This window comes from Lissotriton helveticus, chromosome 9, assembly GCF_964261635.1.
Source record: "Lissotriton helveticus chromosome 9, aLisHel1.1, whole genome shotgun sequence".
NCBI lineage: Eukaryota > Metazoa > Chordata > Amphibia > Caudata > Salamandridae > Lissotriton > Lissotriton helveticus.
This window is the reverse complement of record NC_136070.1, coordinates 880518346-880539693: the sequence shown is the minus strand read 5'-3', so window position 1 is coordinate 880539693 and position 21348 is coordinate 880518346. Positions and strand designations below refer to the sequence as shown.

General features: G+C 40.6%; 1 protein-coding gene across 1 annotated transcript in view; it reads left to right on the top strand.

Moving 5' to 3' along the window:
• Positions 1-21348, top strand: part of LOC144781949 (cytochrome P450 2G1-like) — a 436288-nt gene that overhangs the window by 93820 nt on the left and 321120 nt on the right. Inside the window, exon 5 of the mRNA XM_078661040.1 lies at positions 6497-6673. Coding sequence (XP_078517166.1) covers positions 6497-6673 — 177 coding nt within the window. The remainder of the gene's footprint in view (positions 1-6496; positions 6674-21348) is intronic.

Genomic DNA, 21348 nt, shown 5'->3' with positions numbered 1-21348 from the left:
TTTTTTTTTTTTTTTTTATATCCACACAATGCCAATACGTCAATCACAGCTTCTAATCACTAAGCGCTAAACTCTTCAGTCTTGTCAAAGTTTCATTTTCCCGTTGTTTTCAGTTACAGCGCTTAACTCCTTTGCCTTGACAGTTTCTAAACTCAAAGCGCTAAACTCTTCTATCCTGCCAAAGCTTAATTTCCCGTTGTTTTCAGTTACAGCGCTTAACTCCTTTGCCTTGACAGTTTCTAAACTCAAAGCGCTAAACTCTTCTATCCTTCTAAAGCTTAATTTCTCGTTGTTTTCAGTTACAGCGCTTAACTCCTTTGCTTTGACAGTTTCTAAACTCAAAGCGCTATATCTACTGCCATGCAAATGTTCCTCTCGGTTTCTAATCCCAAAGCGGCAATAACTTCTGTCTTGCAAAAGTTGGTCTCTCAACAGTCATAGAGCTAATCTTTTCTGCTTTGCCACGATGCCCAAAACCGATAACCATGCAGACCAATACTCTATACTGCTGCTGGTGATTCAAACTAGATTTTCTCAGTTCAGTCTGGCAAATCTTGGTTTCAGGGCGACCGGTGTCCGGGTCACTGATGGGGTTTGTTTGCCAGTCCGCGTTACACACACACTTTACATCCAAACTCAAAGTGTTTTACCTCTAGTTTTCTTTTCTTCTCTTTACAGTACTTGAGTGGTACCGGTTCCTTATCCTTTTCCTTCTCTCCTTGGTCACAATGAAGTCTTCCTTATATAACCTTCTTCCTTTAAGTTGCACGCGTCGGTTCTTTACAGAACAGTCCCCCAAAGTCGCCAAAATGTTGTGATCAATGAGAAGATGGATACTTCATGTAGAATAGATTAAGTTACTTTATTTAAGTTATTTAGTTAAGATAGAAAGGAAACCCCATCAGGAGCAGCTGTCCTGCTGCTCAGCCCTCACTCAACTGACATTCACAACACATTCACATTCCATTCATCAACATTCCACATCTCATGCATACTAGCTGAGCAGCAGGAAAATATAAGTTACAACAACCATCAATCCAATTTCACCGATGTGGCGATGGGCGGGAGGAACCAACAGGGGATGATAGACCGTAGTGCTACATACAACACAGTCCAGAGGCGCAACTAGACCCAAATTTCAGGGGGAGCTAAGAAAAAATTTGGGGGTGGGGCTGAATCTTTAAGCAATATTCAGAGTGGAGCGGCAGGGGCTCTTAGAAGGAGTGAAACAACAACAATGCCTCCTTAACATGCAAATGGTCTTTTAAAGACCTGTGAAATGCTCGGGTGCGGCTGTGTGTGTGCCTGGGAAGTTGTCCATCCTGGGTTGCCACACAAGACGGGGGCTGAAGCCCTTTGAGTCCAAAGGGTGTGGTCCGCCTGCAACACACAGGCCATAACAGGCAGCAGGCACCACCAAACTGAGACTGTCCAGCAGCCTCTGTGGTGGCACTGATTGAACAGCCAAACAGAGCAAAGCTGAGGGCTAATTATGGGCCACTGTGAAAATATTCTTGGTAATTGCTGCGCAGTAGGATGCAGTGGCAGCTGGTTGCTTAGGGCTTTAGGGCTGCACCCCCCTATTTCCTGCAGCATAAACATTGCAATTTTCTAAATACTATTATAATATAATAGTAATTAGGAAATTAGTGAAGCCTTTCTGGCCATCACTTTTACTCGCGCTTTAGCTAGCGTCAGGTTGTTTTTTCACTGACACATGCGCACAGCGCATATGGCCTCAAATGAAAGTTTTTTGGCTAAGCCAGGGCTTACCTTGATCTAGCCCTGGCCTGCCTCTGTTCAGGGACTCCGTGCACCTTCCCCAGATGACTCAGGTCAGCTGTCAATTTAGATTGCAGCCACAGGCGATTTATCCTTAAGCCTGATACTGCCTTGGGCTTGCAATCAATTGAGGAGTTCTCCTCATAGTTCCCTATGTAGGGGACGTGCCAGTAAGCATGTGACCAGGCATCATCAGCTCTGTGACTCTGAGAGGTCGGGTCACATTTAGTAAGCATACTCTGTACATGCTTCGGAGTGCTTGCACCGTGTCTGTTTAAATCAGCATCTTCTTTCACTTTCCCACGCTGGCTCTCAGACAGTCGGAAGACAGAAGACAGGACCGGGACATCGGAGAGAGCTGGTCTGTCCTGCAGAGGAAGACTGCCTGTGTATTTTCCCTTCAAACCCAATCAAAAGCAAGTCGGGCTCCCAGTGCCTTCCATTGCCTCCTGCAGTCATTCTCTCTCAGTTAGGTTTGCTAATTGTAACTTTAGTTAACAACGGGCACCAGCGTTCCCTGTAACCTGTGCGCATGGGCCAGAAGAAATGCAGCAAGCTCAAAAGCATGACATGCGCTTTAACGTGCTTTTGAACTTGATGCATGCCTTTTCTTAATAAAGCGCAGCTGCGGGCTGATTGTGGGCCCTTGTGAATGTATTCCTGTTAATTGCAGCACCCTACTGGGCTGCAATTAACAGGAATATTTTTACAATGGCCCGCAATCAGCCCGCAGCCATGGCCCATTAAGAAAGAAAAGTAGCAAGTGCAGGAGACACTTGCTTTAGAACTCGACCCTGGAACCACAAAATTAAAAAAAAAATGCGAATGCTCTCCCGGGATGTGTGAGCGCTTCACCCGGGACACTGCTCGCTTGGGGTCACTGAGGTGCGCGGGTGCCCAGGCGCACAGGTTACAGGGAACACTGGTCATTGCTAGACCTGGTCCTTCCTAAAAAGCAGATTCATTACACTGTTGGAACTTACAGAACAGCGTGGTACTCCCCCAAGCTCAGTGAGATTAAACAAATCTATAAAAGATTGGAAAGACTTTGGAGAAAGGATTTCTCCCCTGTCAATTAATTGAAATACAGGGAAGCCATTAAAATTTATAAAGGAGAAATTAAATCTGCACAACCTTCATATTATGAAGAAAGAATTACTTTGGCATCAAATCCTCCTCGCAAATTTTTTTGCATTGCCAAAAATCTCCTTAAACCATCTCCACCTCCTGTTATTTCTGGTGATGCTTCCTCTTGTTGCAATAAACTGCATAGTTTTTTTCAATAAAATCCAAGACATTCATACCTCCTTCCCCCAGGTGGCTGGTCTGAGGAGCTCATTATCTTTGGACAGCATGATTCATATTAGTGAGCACTTTCTGGAGGGAATTCCTCTGATGAACCCACAGTCTCTATGAAGTATTTCGGCTCGGGTAAAGCCTAGCTCGCCTAGAGACTCAGCATCCCCATCATTCTGAACCGAGTTCTTGAAAAAGTCTCCCCAGGGATATTGGAGCTGATTAATGCCTCAATCTTGTCTTGAGTGGTCCCTTGCCATTGAAATGTGCCATGGTGAAGGCGCTGCCAACAAAAAAAACGAGTCTTAATTCTGATCTCCTGGGGAATTTTTGTCCCATTTCACTTCTCCCATTTTTGGAGTCTCATAGTCACCTTCACCCCTCACAGACTGGATTTTGTCCCCAATAGGGTACTGAAGCTGCCCTCCAAGCAGTAGTCGAAGAGGCCAAGAGAATCTTAGATGGGGAAGGTTCTGCAGCCATCATCCTCTTGGATCTCAGTGCAGGCTTCGACACAGTTAACCACCACACTTTGATTCAGAGACTTAGAAGTGTGGGGGTGATTGGGGAGGCCTTGAAGTGGCTGCAATCCTTTCTGGAGGAAAGGTCTTTCCAGGTTATTGAAGGAGACGCTATTTCAAAATATATGTCTCTCTGGTGTGGTGTCCCGCAGGGGTCATCTCTGAGCCCCACTTTGTTTAATGTTTACATGAGCCCTCTAGCGGAGATAGTGAGGCCGTTTTGGATCCAGATTGTCACCTACACTGATGATACACAACTCGTTGTTGCCCTTAATCACTCGGATAATTCTTCGCCTGGTCTAGGCTCTTGTTTGGAGAAGGTGCAAAGTGGATCGAGCATTCATACCTGAAACTGAATGGAGATAAGATGGAGCTGATGCTCCTAGGTAATTCTCTCCCTTTTAATGTAGGAATGTTATGGCCAGTCTGTCTTAGTCCAGCTCATACTCCTAAGAAACAGATTAAAAGTCTGGGCGTCTGGCTTGATTGCAAACTGAATTTTAGGCAGCAGGCTTTGAAACTGGAAGCTAGTTGTTTTGGAATCCTTAGGATACTGCAATTCTCCCTCTTCTACCTTTTCTTGTCAGAGACTTATGGTCCAGGCATTAATTCTCTTTCGCCTTGACTATGCGAATGCTGTCTACGTAGGAGCTCCTAGGGCTAACATCACCAAGCTAATGACTGTGCAAAACTGCGCAGCACGTTTGCTCCTTCGGATACCGAATTGCCAATAGGCGAAACCAGCTCTTACAACCCTCCACTTGCTCCCCATACAGGTGAGAATTAAGTTTAAGGCTCTCTGTGTTGCACACAAGATGTTAGCAGGGAATGGACCGCCTATAATCTGCCCATTATCTTGCCCCACTGCTTGAACAGGGGATTACGTTCGGACAATTGTCGTCTCGCTGTAGTTCCTAGAATAAAAAAGGCAGGAGGTGGTGACCATCTGTTCTCCTGTAACGCTGCCAGGTTGTGGAATACCCTCCCTCTCCACATTCGTCGAGAACCCAACTATTTGGCTTTTTGTAAATCCCTCAAAACATGGCTTTTTCCTAAATGTTGCTTAGTGGTTATCACTGTTTCTGCTGCTATAAGTGCTGGGATGCCCTCGGGTAGCTACGGGCTAAAGAAATGTTTTATTCATTCATTGTGAGGGGTCTGTACTCTCTTTAAGAATTAAACAGATCATGGCAACTTGGAAGGAGGCACGAGAAACCCTATCATTTTCAAAAAAGGTATTTAGAAGTAAGAGAGAGGGAAGAAGTTGTTTAGAAAAATGACTATAACATTAAATAGTAAAGCCAACTGGACCAGGAGCTTTCCCTCTACATAAGACCGAGACTACATGAGATATCTCTGAGAGTGAAATATCAGTTACTAACGTATTGAAATTAATATGATGGGAGGGAGGCGGAGAAATAGATTGACAATAGGTAATCAAATCTAATTCTGTAGGTTGTGTTTCTGAAGAATATAATGTGGTATAAAAATGAACAAATTCATATAAAATATATTTATCCTTAAAGATTGAAATCCCTGCATCATTTGGATGAACTCAATTTTGGTTATATTGTTTCTCATTTTTGAATAATTTGCAAGCAATTTCCCCATCTTGTTTTGACCACAAAAATAACAAGCACTGCTTTTCAACAAGAAATTGGAAGCAGTATTCATCATTAACCTATTAAAATTAAATTTAGCTTTGATTAATTGTGTTAAAGAGTTGTCATTCTTAGAGTGATAATAGGCATGCTCCAAAGATTTAATGTTAGCAAGTAATTGGTCAGATTGGGATTGCACACACATTTTAAACAAGATTAGCGCTGGAAAGTAAACTAGAAAAAGTGATTTTGTGTTGATTTGAGTCTCTTTTGTTATGCAAACAAGGCATAGAATCTTAGTAAAGCTCCTCCTTGGTCGTGAATTGTAAATAGTGGTGCTGCACTACAGGACTTTGTAAGGTCTTGCAGAAGAGATAAGAATATCTTCTTTTGTAAAGCAATTTCTGCACCCATTTATACCCATTCATCCATCCTTTGATGAGACCTGCCTTCACCCACAAACCATAACCACAACCACACATGTAGATTCATAAATCAATAAATTTTCAGTTAATAAAAATACAGAACTATTGCCCACTGCTGGTTCTATATAAGAACGATCTGCTTTGGAATTCACTTTTATTATAGAACTTCTAGGTTAGGGATATTTAGCAATGCAACAGAGCTCCTTCCATATACTTATTGATTTATCTGAATAAATATGCTAGAAAAAGCATCACAACCTATTATGACGTATTTGACTGAGATACAAAAATATAGCAAACCTTGTCTAATATTTTGCAAGCCATACTTGACCAGTGGAGGGGTGCTATGGTAATGTGTGCTTTTTGGGTTTTATGAAGAATGGTTAAAGACCTGAGGTTAGTCATCTGTTGTGTTATGTTGTGTTCCAGTAACTGTCATGGGAGAAGCTTAAATATTTTAATAAATAACGTGTAGGTGCTTTTAGAATTGTACATTAACCTTCTCTATGTGGCATGAAAGTTTAGCATTCCTACTCTGCACTCTGTAAGGTGGTCTATACAGTGCAAAGCTTGATTGTAACATAGTATAAACATATCGGTTCAGTAAAAGATAATGCAACTATAAACTAAGGCGATTTAACATTAAGATTAAATGTGATAGGTCCAACTTGACTTTATATATTCTATTTTTAGTCCTTGTATGTTCTGTCAGGAGTTATTCCTTTCAGAACCAATCTACCTCCAAACTAAAAAAACAGTTCACATTGCCTCTATTCTGGTTCAATAAATATGTGCAGAAAATATCTTATATTATTATATGTTCTAACAATAAATGGAAAAAGATCAAAAACGTCAATGTTTACCTTCACAGATGTATGATATGTTTCCTGGAGCCATGTACTACCTGCCTGGACCTCACAACAGAATATTCAAAAATTTCTTGAAACTTGAAAATATTCTCCGGGAGCAAGTGAAATTGCATCAGGAGACACTGGACAGTAACTGTCCCCGGGACTTCATTGACTGTTTCCTCATCAGAATGGAGCAGGTAATAGTGTGGCCTTCAGAACGTACAGCGCAAACTTAAACGCTAGTCTTATTGCTTGAGGCAAAGGGGCAATTTTACAATTAGTTCATGCAACTCCAAAAATAAAGCTACTGTGCTGCGTGGTATGATAGGAGAGAGTATAACAGTGTCATATCTATTAATATATGGCACAGTTTTCTCTCTTCCTTTAAGCACTTTAGGCTTCTTTATATCAACGCACCCACCCTTGCTCCACAGGTGTGTGCCTGATGACAAGCATCTGTATTGTCCTGGAAGAAAACCCTTCTATTACAAAATACTATGCTTAGACATTTATAAATCATCTTCTAACTTTGAATGTTCTGTACAATACGGCACACATGCAAAATTTAAAAAGAATTTGGGACAATACAACTTTTCTCAGTTTTTACGTGTGCCTAATGGATGCATAATATAATGATACAAATTCCTATCTACTTTTGTTTTTGTGATTGCATCAAAAACGTGTGGTTGCATGGGAAAGACAATGTTCCGTTCTTGACCCAAGTAGAGCTTAGTGTTAGTTTGTGTTGCTTTAGGGCTGTTTACCAGCGCAAAACAAACCCAAAAAATCAACACTTTGTGGCAGTATGCGTAGTGTTTACGAAGCAAACCTGCCACAAAATGTTAGTAAGGCTCCCCCATAATTACATTTGCTTTATTAACAATAATGCTGTTTATCCAACCTTGTGATATTTTATGTTTTTTATTGTTTATTTTATTCAGTGGTACAGTGGTGAAAGAAACATTTCAACTTATTGTAAATAAATAAATACATAGGGGCCTATTAAAATGGAATGGAGGTCGGAAATACTTCGACTTTTGCTCGGAGGCTCTACGAACCCCATCACTGGTTTCAATTCTGACCAGCTAATTATGTATCAGCCTGTCAGAAATGAAACCGGCCAGTCATTTCGGCAGGCTTCCGATGGGCTCAAGGAGCCCATCGGCCAGTCGGAACTGGCTCGTAATCCCAGAGGGCAGGCCTTATCTGCCCTTGGGATTATGATGCACGATTTCCAGCATGGTTTACATGCCGACTTGTCTGACATGGAAACCATGTCAGAAAGAATGTTTGAGGGCCCCAGCAGGGCCCGTTTGTCTGTGCGGCTTCCAGTTGGGATGGAAGCATGTATTACTGCGGGTTTACAGCAGTAATGCATGCCACCATAGCGAAATGTCAGAAGGCGATCAAATAGTGTTCTGTCGCATTTTAATGAGGCTGGGGGGACTGCCGACCAGAGGTTGGTTGCTCCAGTTTACGAGATGGTGTCGAGAAGACGCAAGTCTGCCCAACTTTGTAATTGCCCCCATAATTATTCACCAGAAAGCAAATTTCATTAATAGATGGGATGCCATATAGAGGCAAGTGAGGAAAGCAGACAGCTGTTTACCTTCAACAGGCCTAGTTAACCTCTAGTCAGAATCCCCACCCCTTCTGAATCTCCTTTTCTCCCCAAAATCTCCAAGTAGTGCCAAAAGTCTTTTAATTGCTAAATCTCACCACATATATCTTTTCCTGTTCCTTGACCTTGTTCATTTTCTCCCACTAGTCAGAGAAACAGGGCACCAGGTTAGACCTCCCTCTTCGAGGAATCAGGGGCCGAGCCAACAGCCTGGCAATATACAGCAGCTTTTATATTCTTATTGGTATACCTGACATAGGACATTCGCCCACCAGAGCCAGCACATAGTTTTACAGTAGTTGGATCCCCTGCACATATTTTGGAAACCTATACCCACCTAAACATGGCAGAGTTTACAACAAAACCAAAGTATATGAGCCCGGCCTCCAACTTCTACCGTTTCACACCTTAGGCACTGGTTCAGGAGGTTTTGATTCAATTTATGCAAATATTGGGGGGGGGCAAAATACCAGCAATTTTTCAGGACTTCATCCTTGGAAAATTGGCCCTCCTCAAGATAGAAAAGTTAAATTCATTGGTTCGCCACCAATACCCACTTCAATAATATCACATTCTTTTCCTTGAGCCATTTTGTCAAAATCCATACATGCAGGCCTACTTTCTCACAGGATAACAGGTATACATTCTACTGACCTATCTTCCTAATATAAAGGTTTTCCACCAAATTCAATACCAACTCCTTCTTAGTTAGCATATTTTTAGGATTAATCTTAAATAGCACATTGAGTAGAGTGCCAAAAGACCACAACAGCCATCTTGTATTGTAAGTCTCCAATGACTCTATCTCACCCCGTGTTTTACATCAATCATTCTATAAAAAAATCACTCAGATTCGCAAATTCATTCCTGTCCCATCTTTCACAGTACTATTTACAAAATCTCTTTAAGAGCCCTTACATGGTCTTACATCTAACTTTATTTGGCTATTTGACATGTCTAAGCAAGTCTCAAATTTGAGATTCTTCCTGCATCTAATCCACAAATGTGTTCTGAAGGTGGCAAAATACAGCATTTATCTTAATCTGAACGTGTACTATGCAAAATGCGCAAAATAGTACACCTTGAAGCAAAGGAGAGCTAGCCCCACTTCCTCCATGCTGAGATATAAGGTGTGTAGTATTTTACCATAAAAAAGAAAACATCATTACCTTTATTTCAGCAAGAAAGATAATAGTGCATAGTGCTGCGTAATTAAGAAATTAAATAAAGGAAGTATGGCCATTTTAATGAAGGCACCCTGGTCCAATCATATAAGAGGATGTGAAAACAGTTGTAGAAAACAGATTTTCGACCTTAATCAGTAATGGTCCATAGTTCAAATCATATAGATTATTATTGACTTCTTAAAAATGGACCCCTAAATTCTGCTTAGGGTGGGGCATGAACACAGGCTCTAAACTGCAGAATAAGCTCTGCAGTTGTGCAATTGCACAAAATGGCATCAGTTTTGGCTCTATTCACCTTATACCCTCCCAGCGATTAAAAGGCTGTCAGAATATCGAAGGCTCTTCTCCGACCTTCTTCCCAAGGAGCAAGCAAAAGCATGAAGTCATTGCCATACAATTTAATCTGAGCCCTAAAAGGGACCAGTACTTTAAAAGTTATATCATTCAGAATTGCTGCCACCAACAGCTCAATGCAAATAGCTTAAAGAACAGGAGAGAGCAGTCAACACTGGCTTGTTCTGAGCTGAACCCTCACTAAGCCTATCTCTGTAGAGTTAATGTTAGTGCTCAATTGCCTACCAGCTATAAAACTATTCTGATCCTTCTGTTTTAAGTACAACACCACTTCGTTAATCCTATCTGCCAATAGTTTCATTTTGATTTTAAAATCTGTGTTTAAGAGGGTAATTGGTTGGTAAGTGTTGAGATCAGGTGGATCCTTGCCCTTTGAAAAAAGAATGAAGGACATTCCCTTGCTGGTGTGGGGGGGGGGGGTTAGGTGTTCATCCTTAAAAATGAAATTAGCTATCATCAATAAGAAAATGTGTTTAGAACCACTGAAAAGATCTTATAAAATTTTGCAAGGAATTGGTCGGGCAACAAACCTTACCTCCGGACAGGCTACAAATTGCGTTTAGTGAAAGGAGGCTCTCTAGTATCTACATATAAAAGAGCCTTTATCGGAAGAGGATCTAAAAAAGAATTTAACTGAAACAGGTTGACCTCCGACCGAGCATTATAAAAATTACTAACATTTGTAAGAAAACAACTTTAATATCATCCTCCAATGAGCGGAGTCTCCCCATTTGTGACACTAATCCTTTGTAATTGTATTGCACATAGTGCCTGCCAAGCCAAAACATTCCCTACAAAATTACTATATTTGTAAACCTGTTGTGAGGCCTTCTTGAGACCACTTTTGTGCTCCATTTTAATTTTACATTGTACACATTTTATCAGATATCATTTTAGCTATATTATATCTTACATGTTTTGTTTGTATAGTATTATTCTGAAAAGATGTTGTACATGGTGCTTGTTTTAGAATGCCTTTCTCACTACATATTCTGTACATTCTTTAGAAGGCTAGTAACATAGAACAAGATATTTTTGTGTTTGTGTTGCCTGTTCAGAGACAGCTTCTAACATCTAGACGTATCATTGCATCAGAGCTGGACCTCTAATACAGCTTGGTTTTTAATATATAAACGGTGCACCGCCATTGTAAGGGTCAGAGGAGCAGTCCGGTAATGGCTGTCCTGGAATGAATGCTGTGTTTCACATGCAGTCCTGCTGATGCTGTTCTTCAATCCTGCAGAGAAGGATTGCCAATCCTACTTCAGGCGAACTCCTTGTCCATGTCATCCAGGTATGGGGCTCAGGCGCTCAGGCGCTCAGCCTAACCTAAGAGATTGGGCAGAGGATACATCAACTATACTCTCAGCATAGGGGTAGTGATAGGTAGAATATATAGAAATCAGACTGCCATAGTTGGACAGTTTAATATTTTCACCATGTTCATAATGTTGGTCACTCTGCTTTGTTTTAGCTGCCTAATAATCGTAGCTCATGCTTCCTATGCAAGACTACAATTATTTCAATAAATGTATCAAAATCCCTATTTGTGTCATTCTTATGTTTACAATAGGCATGCATATGTAAACAGTGAAGGGGTTAATATCTGTTATCAGGATTCCCTTAGGGATCAGAGTATCATGTCCAAGGTTGCCAAAATCTCCTAACATCCCTGGAAGGTTAGGGGTTTGGGTAGGGCAATGTGAGCTAGCCAGAATTTGGGCTGGCAGTCTCTGATGGTGTAGATGGACTCAGTCCCAACATTCTGAAGTTCTGTCATCCTCTATCATGTGTAGAAACTTTCTGCTTGACTATTCTCATTATATGTTCCAACATGCTCATGATTGGTGGTTCTGCAGGACCGATTGTAATGCTTCAGAACACCATTCGGTCGGACTCCTATTGACTTGCATGGGAGCCTGTGTTTCGACCGACAACACTGGCTTCTATGGGGAAAAGGGTTTTTTATGGAAAACCTTGCACCCTGTCATAGGCACCCCATGGTGCCTGCCATACAGTGCAAGGTTTTACAGGGGGGCTCCGTGTATAGGCCCTCAGCCCCAAACTGGAAGCCTCAGTAAGTAAGGGGGCCTGCTAAGAGCCCCCAAAGTCAGTTTCTGACACCCTTTTCATGTCAGACAGTCCAAGTTGGAAAAGCTGTTAGAATCCGACATCGTAATTGCTCAGTCGGAAACGCTGCCCGTAGAGCTGCACGATGAAGGTCTGACTTACACGGATTCTCAGAGAGCCGGTCGGAACTGATCCAGAATGACCAAACAGTTTCCCTTCCGACTGCGAACATCGTAATCGGTTGGGCAGATTGCATTCTGGCTTTGTCAGGCAGATGGATTCTGAAACGGTGTAGGGAAATCTAACAGTCAGTCGGAGGCTTTCCGCAAGACCTCGTAATCAGTCCCCCAGTTATGACATTCTTTTCATGAAGGTCGATTTGCCACAGGAGTTTGTAAGAGCAGCCCCACCAGGAGAGGAAGTAATTTTGCCAAATTTGCGCTTGTCCTTAAAGAGGTCAAACAAACATATACCCAGAATGGGCTCTTCAACAAGTCTTGGCATTATACTGCAACCATGTCAGCTGGGATAAAGACTCCCCTTATCACAATATACCTGGAAGCACCGACCTGCAAGTGGAAACATACTACCCAGCTAAACTTTAAGCTAAAGCACCTGTGAGAGAAATTCTCCCTCAACTTGAGTACCAGGTAATGGTTGAACCCTGTGCATCCCTTTTGAATAATCATTTAATTCTGGTAACTAAACTAGATCACTCCTATCGCATAGTCTCATACTACAGGCAATTAAACAGTCATACACGCACATTTGGACTTCAAAATTCATAATGTGCTTCTTTACTGAACAACATAGTACATAAAAAATTCAAAACAACTCGGAAATACTGTTGGAAACCGACATCGTAATTGCTTGGTCAGGAACGCTGTCCATAGAGCTGTACAATGCATCTCTGACCGACACTGATACTCCAAGAGCAGAGCAGAACTGATTCAGAATAACCAAATGGTTTACCTTCCAACCTTGAACATCGTAAGTGGACAGCTGGACTGGAATCCAACCGAGTCGGGCGGATGGGTTCCAACACCGTCTAGGAGAATCCGACTGTCAGTTGGAGGCTTTCCATATGACATTGCAATCGGCCCCATAATACATGTACATTATTCTTATGTCAAATAGTTGCACACAATTCCCACGTTAAAAACCAATGCACCCACCAATCCCGAACTAATGAAAAAAATTATTTTCATCATCTTCCTTTCCAAATCCTGGTCCTGCATGCAGTACCTTACTCCTAGTTAGTCCCCAAAAAATTACCCTGACATCGCCCTGGATATCTAATCTAATTACCTTGCTTTATGTATTTCTTTGGAGCAATATCAGATTGAGTGGTACAAGACTCAGATTACTTGCTTTAAAGAATATTATTGAAAAAGTATAATCTATTCATAATGACTAGAAATGCTATGGTAATCAGATTCACATGTGTTATCTTTCTAGTTTTGAAAAAGAACAAAATGTGTTTCGCCTGCCATCCGAGTAACGTGAGGAGTTCGGGTGTGGCACTGAGCCGACAGTGTCTGATGGTGTAGTTGGGCCTAGTCCCCACGTTCTAAAGTTCTGTCCTCCTAATAGTATGCAGTCCTACTGTTTTTAGTGGGAAGTGTTTAACAAACCTTTTAGCTGTAATTTCTACCAGAGTAGTCATCTTGCAGAGCTTCCTTCCTGCTCCCCAGTGCATTCCACTTACCACCTTAGCTATTCTACAGAAACTTTCTGTGTGCACAATTGATCTGATTCTCCAATCCTGTCTCTTCATCTATCAAGGCTTTATTCTGAGTTATGTCCCTGGAAATAATGAAGGCCCGCAGGGAGGCCTTCATTGCATCCCAAACTATACAAGTCTTATGAAACCCCATATGTTGTTCCAAGAAGCTCTCTATCTCAATTTTACAGGATCCCACCCAGTTTTTGTCCTCTAAAAAACAAATGTTAAATACCCATCTCTGGTTTCTTGGGCCTAGATTTTTAATGATTATTTCCAAACACAAACGCTTAGTAGTCAGTAAAAAATAGGCAGCATATTCACACTTTTAACCCCTAATGTAGGTGTAATTAAAACGTAATTTAGGCAAGCTGCTATTTTATACCAAGCTGAAAAACAGGTGTATTCTCTCTTAGAAGGATTGGCCACTCTCCATGGATCTATTAACCCCAGGTCCTCCGGAGTTTACAGATGCTCTTAGCAGTCTATGGCTTCAACTGCATCTTTTTACAAGAAAATGATTTGAAGTATGGCTGTTTCATATAATTAGAATCTCCCCCGATAATCAGCAATCCCTCAGCAACCACTAATGACAAAGGTAAATGATTAAATGGGGCAGGATAATCTTCGACTGAGCTGTATCCATTGACCAGTGTAACCCAGTTTTGATCGAACGTGCAATCCACCCAACTCCACCTCCTATCTATATCTGCTACCTGTTGACCGGCAGCCAAACATGTTTACTGATAAAAATGGCTATGTCTCAGAGAACCGCTTACAGAGAGAAGAAGCTTCAAAAGCAGATCCAAGTATTAAACAGATCTAACTTAGACATCCTCCTAGAAAGGATATGAATCTCCTGCAATAAAGCACTGTGGGTTTGTGAGTCTTCATCTAAATTTCCACTGATTGTTTCTTACTAGTATTGTTCAACCCATTCACTTTAAAGGAAAACACCTTCACCATTATTTCTTACTAGCAATGAGAGAACACAATTGGTTTTGATTTGCTTATCCCCAACCAGCAGAGCAACCTTTCACTATGCCTGGAAGTGCAAATGAAAAGCTAAATGGAAAGTGCAAGTGCCTAGTTAAAAAGAGTGCAAAAAATAGCAAAAGCCATAGAAATTCATAAAACTCCCCAGCACCTTATAACATACATAAAAAACACATTGAAGGCCAAATTAATGATGTCCTTATGAACTCATGCCACACCTCAAAAGTTGTGTAGTCTTGCCACAATTAATTTACATTTGTGCTGTGCCTTAGTAACATCAAATCTCTCTAGGAGGAAGAGAAGCAACTTAACAAAATACCCAGTGCACATCTGGCCTCAAACCACCCTTTTCTCCCTTCTGTGCATGTCATTTAGAGTCCGATAAAATGAATAGTTCAAACACTTGGGAAGTGAGGTAGTAGTACCAGCATGTTATTGTACAGTCCACTCTTCACCACAGCTGTGAGCGCACTCCCAAAGAGCTAAAAAGGCCTCCTTCAATATCGCCTCCTCAGGGTTCCTAAATGTTCATATCTACAATACTGATGCCCAAAACATCGCACTGATGTCAAGAAGCGTACCTAAATTTCTTGGAATCCGTGGGAGCAGACGGCTAGAAGGAAACTACTTCAGATGAGAATTTCCCAACTCCCATACACCCCTGAACCCAGAGGAATGTGGGGGAAAGGGGAAGTGGATAAACAAAGAGAGACTGCCACACAGGTTTCTTCTACGACTCTTCTAACTGGTAGATCATCGCCTGAAACAGTAAGCAAATAATTATTACAGTTCCAAAATAACTCTGGTTTAACTACACTAAGCAACCCTTCAACTATATACCTGTTTTGTATGGACTACAGCCCCTCTCTGTAAGTTGTTTTACGAATTCAAAAATGAGTTTCAAAGATAGACAACGTATCCAGGAGAGCAGCAATATTCAACAGTGTGTAGAAACTCCAACCAGCTGAAGAATTTAAAGGTGGTATAATATTGTATCATTCATATGCATATCAAGTAATACCCTACTATACTTGACGTTTTCTGCACTCTGGAAGGCTGTCGATAGTTACTGCTTGACCGAACACTGAGTATGAATTAGATTAGTTCTGGATAGGTAACTATTTACAAATGTGCAGTCTTAACATTTGCCACCTTCAACACACTGGATACTGTGGCAGGAGTCCGTAGAAACTGCGTCACTGGAAAAAGACAACCTAGTCTCTAGAACACGATGCTGCTGGACTCTGGCAGTAGCGGTTAACAAGAGAGAGTTTCTTACCGCCTTCTTGAAAGTCTGCTCCACAGTAAATATGAGTCTCTTCCTACCAGACCACTTGTTTGGCTCGAAGTCATCAAAGGCTGCGCAGGAGCTCTGGACAGAAATGCGAAGCACAATGGAAGGGCACTCAGACGGTTCTAACGGAATCGTCACATAAGTGCACAAAGACGCTGGAAATAGAAACGGAACGTTTCTCTGAGGAATTTCCTAAATACAAAGTGCTCGGAAAAAGGACTGAAGCGGTTCAAAATAACGCGCACAAAAAGACGCGTCTAACCGCCAGGGGAATGACTGTTGAAGTGTGCCGCGTGTAAACACGCGAGCGCACAAAATGGCCGACAGTTCCCCAGAGGCTAGAATGCCAATGTTCCAAAGCAGTGGCACAATCAGGAAGTGTAACAAATAGGATCACTTGCATCTAAATCGCGCTACTCTCTGTCTCCAGTTACAAGCAGAGAGCGAATGCGTGAACACAGCACTGACCTTATAAATAGGATTTGAGACTGCGCTACCAGTAACCAGCTGGGACCTGACAACTGATTACCCAGTGATCCCGCAATTCAGCCAACTTGTGCAGTCCCAACAAGTGATGTGAAGTGTGACAGTACATTCGGATTGCATGGATTTCTACCTCCTCCCTAAAGAAGAACCCTGTGAAATTTGTGTTGGGTTACATGACAAAATATACAGCAATAACCAATGATATGAATATCCTATCAAAAACTATAATTAACATAAAGACTGTGTTCACATGCTTTTATATAATCTACTAAAATACTTTGTCAGAAATATTGTGGAACAAAATGTCACAACATTTGAGACCATATCAATCAATCAATAGATCTTTATTCAGAATCATAAAAAAGAACATCCATAAAAGCAATTGCACATAACAGAAGCAAGCAACAGTCCAAAGTACATTGATACATACATTTCATTTAGCTTTCCAATAATAGATTACACTTCCTACAGTATAAAACATGAAGCCCTTGTATAAAAACGTTCATCAAGTACATTTTGCTTTATGTTAATAAGTTACAGTTATATATAGTGTAAACATAGGCACATCTTGTTAAAAAAATTTATAATTATAATTGCCCCTGCTGCATTTCCTTTCTCCTTTATACTTGTGCTTTTTGATGTAAACTATGTGGAAGGAACTAGAATTTTTTTTCCTAGCGTTAAAAACAGCCCATAGGAATGATGACATTCAGCAGCACACGTCTAATTTTGTCAAAGATTGTAAAAACAAGTATGCAGGGTGACATTGTAGAGGGGACATGTGTCTAATAAGGGAGATAACATACTTCTTTCAATACATAGTGTAAAATTTACCAGAAAAGTACCGCATGCAGAGTAGCTTGAGGCATCCTGTTATCACAAGGGCAGTTTGGGAGATTTGGAGACAAATCGTTCATAATGGGAAAGGTAATTAACCTGTGAAATATGTCTAATCTTAAACACTTATGAATATACCTATGACGAGTATTTAAAACACATTTAAGATATGGCTGTATATTAAAAGTAGTTAAATACAGTTGATTTTTTAAAACACTAGGTTTACCAAGTTCAATAGTCCATTTTTAGTGTGTCCAGATATACCATTGCTTCCATTTTTAGTGTTTTTCTACTAATCATTCCCAATGATTCAAGTTTCTCAAAGTACTCTGGGTGCGCCATGTCGCAAAAGAACCTCTGGACATACGCCAACCATGCTATACATGGATACGAGGCTGGTTTTAAACAATCACCAATTAGTGCACAATTAAGATCTGTGTGGGCTGAAGTCCAGATTTTGTGCCACAGTAGAATTGGTTCTATCTTAATCATGTGTGTAACAAAGAGAGCACCAAGTGCAGCATGAGATAAGTATAGTGAGGTACTTTTTGGGACTGCCAAGAGGTATCTAAAAAAATCATTTTTTATTACTACATGCACACCTTCGCACTTCTTATGTCCCCATATACCCGACCCATACAAAGCTATGCTGAGACACTCTGCTTTGTAGATCTTCAGCATCATCTCTGGGGGGTTTGAGCCCAATCGTATTGCAAAGGTTCTAAGAGCCGATCATGCCTTAGTGAATAGTTGCTGTCTATTGTCGATTGCATTATTCCAAGAACTGGCTTTATCGAATAGGACCCCTACATAGGAGAAGGTGTCAGTGAACTCAATCTTTGAACCAGATATTGTTATTTCCCTACATTTCATGGTTTGCTTTCAGCATTTCTTAATGTATGTTTTTGATTGCTTCACCTGGAGATCCAGTTCTGTCATATAATTGACAAACCTTGCAAGCAGCAACTAAAAGGCCAGAGGGGTACGAGCCATAAGGACTGCGTTGTCTGCGTAAAGGAGGGCCGGGACAGGGCGCATACCTATTTGTGCAAGATCTTTTACAAGTGCTGCTAACTCCTCCCCCACACTGTTGATGTATAGTGAGAAGATGAAAGGAGCTTGGACACAACCCTACCTCACCCCTCTCTCCACGCCAAACGTTTATGTGCATTCTCCTCTAGCGCCATATCTATCCTTGGCTCTGCACCCAGTATAAAGGTCTCTCGAGAAACTAATAGTCAGGATCTCTACCCCAAGTCTTTATTTTTTGACCACAGTTTGTCATGTACCACGCAGTCAAAAGCTGATGAGAGATCAACGAATGCTAAATAAAGCATCCCCTTTCTCATCCTCACGTACTTCCCAATAATTATATTAAGATTAAGGCTTTATTCTATCATGCCAGTGCCGGTATGAAACCCATATTGAACGTCGGACAATTTCTGGTTTGTTCCAGCCCAATTCTGTAGCCTCTCCAAGATTATACATCCTGCTATCTTGGCTAGGAAGTCAATCAGGGAGATAGGCTTGTAGCAGGCAGGATTTAGGCGATCACCCTTTTTATAAATAGGGAATAAGATTAATTCTCCCAATATTTTTAAAAGACCTGTAGCACATACGCCCCTCAATACTAGGGTCAGTAGTGGACCCCACACAGCAATGTTGCTTTTATATAAATCTACTGGGAAGGCATCAGGTCCTGACGCTTTGCTATTTTTACTCGCTTGTATGGCTGTGATAGCTTCTTTCAAGGAAAACTGAGCAATGGATGTAATTAGATGGGGGATTAATGCCTCACTTTTAAGGTCTCCCTTAACCTGTGTCGTTGTCAGGGGATGCAGTATAAATACTAGAGAAGTGCTTAATCCATTCTTCCTCTAATATTGCTAGTTCAATTTTGGGAAGGTCATCTGTACTCCATGGGGATGAATTACATTCACTTGACTGCTGGAATGTTTCCCAGGCAGCTTCTCTTATGTGCAGTTACCTTCTCTTCACTGCGTGTATGTATTGTGCTCTGCAGCGGTGGGCCTTATTTCACTTCTTGGATTTCTATAAAGTGCCTCCTTCAAGGATTTGTGGGCTTTTGTACATGAGACATCAAATCACTATTTTTCCCCTTAGTTTATTGAGTCCTTGTTAACAAAAAGACTCTCTCTTACTCCCGGCATACAACCAGAAAAGCCTCAATTATCTCATTAGAGGGAGTGGACTCATTCAGTCTAGATCACGGGCATCTTTCTTTTCAGTTATCAGTTGTGTGAGTAATTCTTCTGGGCCCAGCGTAAGCTATAGTCATTTTGCTGTGCTAATTCAATTCTTTCTACTTTATGAGCAGTCCTATCATACCCTTGTTTAGAAAGCTGTTCAAACAATAACTGCACACAATTTAGGGAAAAGGTCATTGAGAGCAATTGAATGAATACAGAAATAAAAAACATTGTTTTTGTTTTCAGTGACAATACCCTTGAGGTCCTTAATTATTTCCTGTACAACATCTGTTATTGTTTTGTTAGCGTTATGAGAGATTTTAATTATTACTAGACTCATTGCGCCTTTCATATTACAAACCACTAATTTGTAACAGGGGTTATCTGTATAAAATACAATATTTGAAAAATGTAAAACATTATATATATATATATATATATATATATATATATATATTCACTGAAAAAAACATAGGTTATAGACCATATATAGTTAGGAATTAGCATTTACAAAACCTTGAAAATTCACTGAAAAAACCATAGGTTATAGACCATATATAGTTAGGAATTAGCATTTAAAAAACCTTATTTTACTCACACAAAACCATTGAAATTCCATATATAGTTAGTTGCACTAACTATATATCGCGCACCTGCAATCCACTGCTGATGATGTCACATATTACATCATTCATGACATGGTCAGTGACATCACTGATGACATCACTGATGACATCTCAAATGACATCACTGATGACATCACTGATAACAACATCCAGTGATTTTTTGTTTCTGTAAAGTTTAAATATGTCTTACATATTGAAGAATGAGTGGATGTGTAAGTGTCTGGACGAAGGATTTAGTAGGTGCATGACTGACTGTATGAGTGAGTGATTAAATGTGTCTCACTGAGTGCATGGGTTAGTGACTAAACTGTCTTAATTTGTGCATCATTATGTCTGTTGTTCTGTAAACTGCTGCATGTGTTGATCAGTAGCTATATGACTAACTATATGGGTTATTGATTGATTGCCCAAGTATTTGTATGGGAGACTGAGTGTGTGTGTGGCTAGCTGGGAGGTGTGTGACTCTGTGCAGATCAATGTGTACTTGTATCAATGATTGTATAAGAAGGTAAGTATGTGTTAGTATATGTTTGAAAATGTAAGGTGCTCTATGTTTAACTGTATAGACAAGAAAATGTAAGTGTCATTGATTCTTTACAGGACTGACTAGGTGTGTGAGTAACTCCATGGATGAGTGGCAGACTGTGAGTGTCTGTATAGGTGTATGAGTGCATATGATAGTGTTGTAAAGATGAGTGATTGTATGTATGAATGATTGTATGGGTGAATGAGTGAAGGTGTGTGTAGACGTAGCAATCAGTGAGTGCGTATGTAGTAACTAGTATTGGTGTATCAATGGTTTCAAAAATTATACTCTGTATTTAACACTGGGTGAAACAGAGGTTATATTAAAATGTGAGGAGATGCATTGTATTGTCACATGAATGATATCATCAGTGATGTGGTCATTGATGTCAAATGAGATGTCATCAGTGATGTCATCAGTGATGTCATTTGAGATGTCATCAGTGATGTCATCAGTGATGTCACTGACCATGTCATGAATGATGTAATATGTGACATCATCAGCAGTGGATTGCGGGTGCGCGATATATAGTTAGTGCAACTAACTATATATGGAATTTCAATGGTTTTGTGTGAGTAAAATAAGGTTTTTTAAATGCTAATTCCTAACTATATATGGTCTATAACCTATGGTTTTTTCAGTGAATTTTCAAGGTTTTGTAAATGCTAATTCCTAACTATATATGGTCTATAACCTATGGTTTTTTCAGTGAATTTCAATGGTTTTTTAATAGCAAATATCATAAGCTGTCCAATGTCAAGTACGTGGTAAGTGAAAACATTTTCGTGTTTATGCACACTGATCTGCTTTGAATGGTGCCCCCCCCTCATTTCTATTAGGAGTACTCTCCCTTTGCAGATAGTGAAAGGTAGTTAACACAGGCCTTTGCCCCCGTTGTAATACGTCGTGCCTGCTTCTCTCTCCATTTGATTGATTGTTATC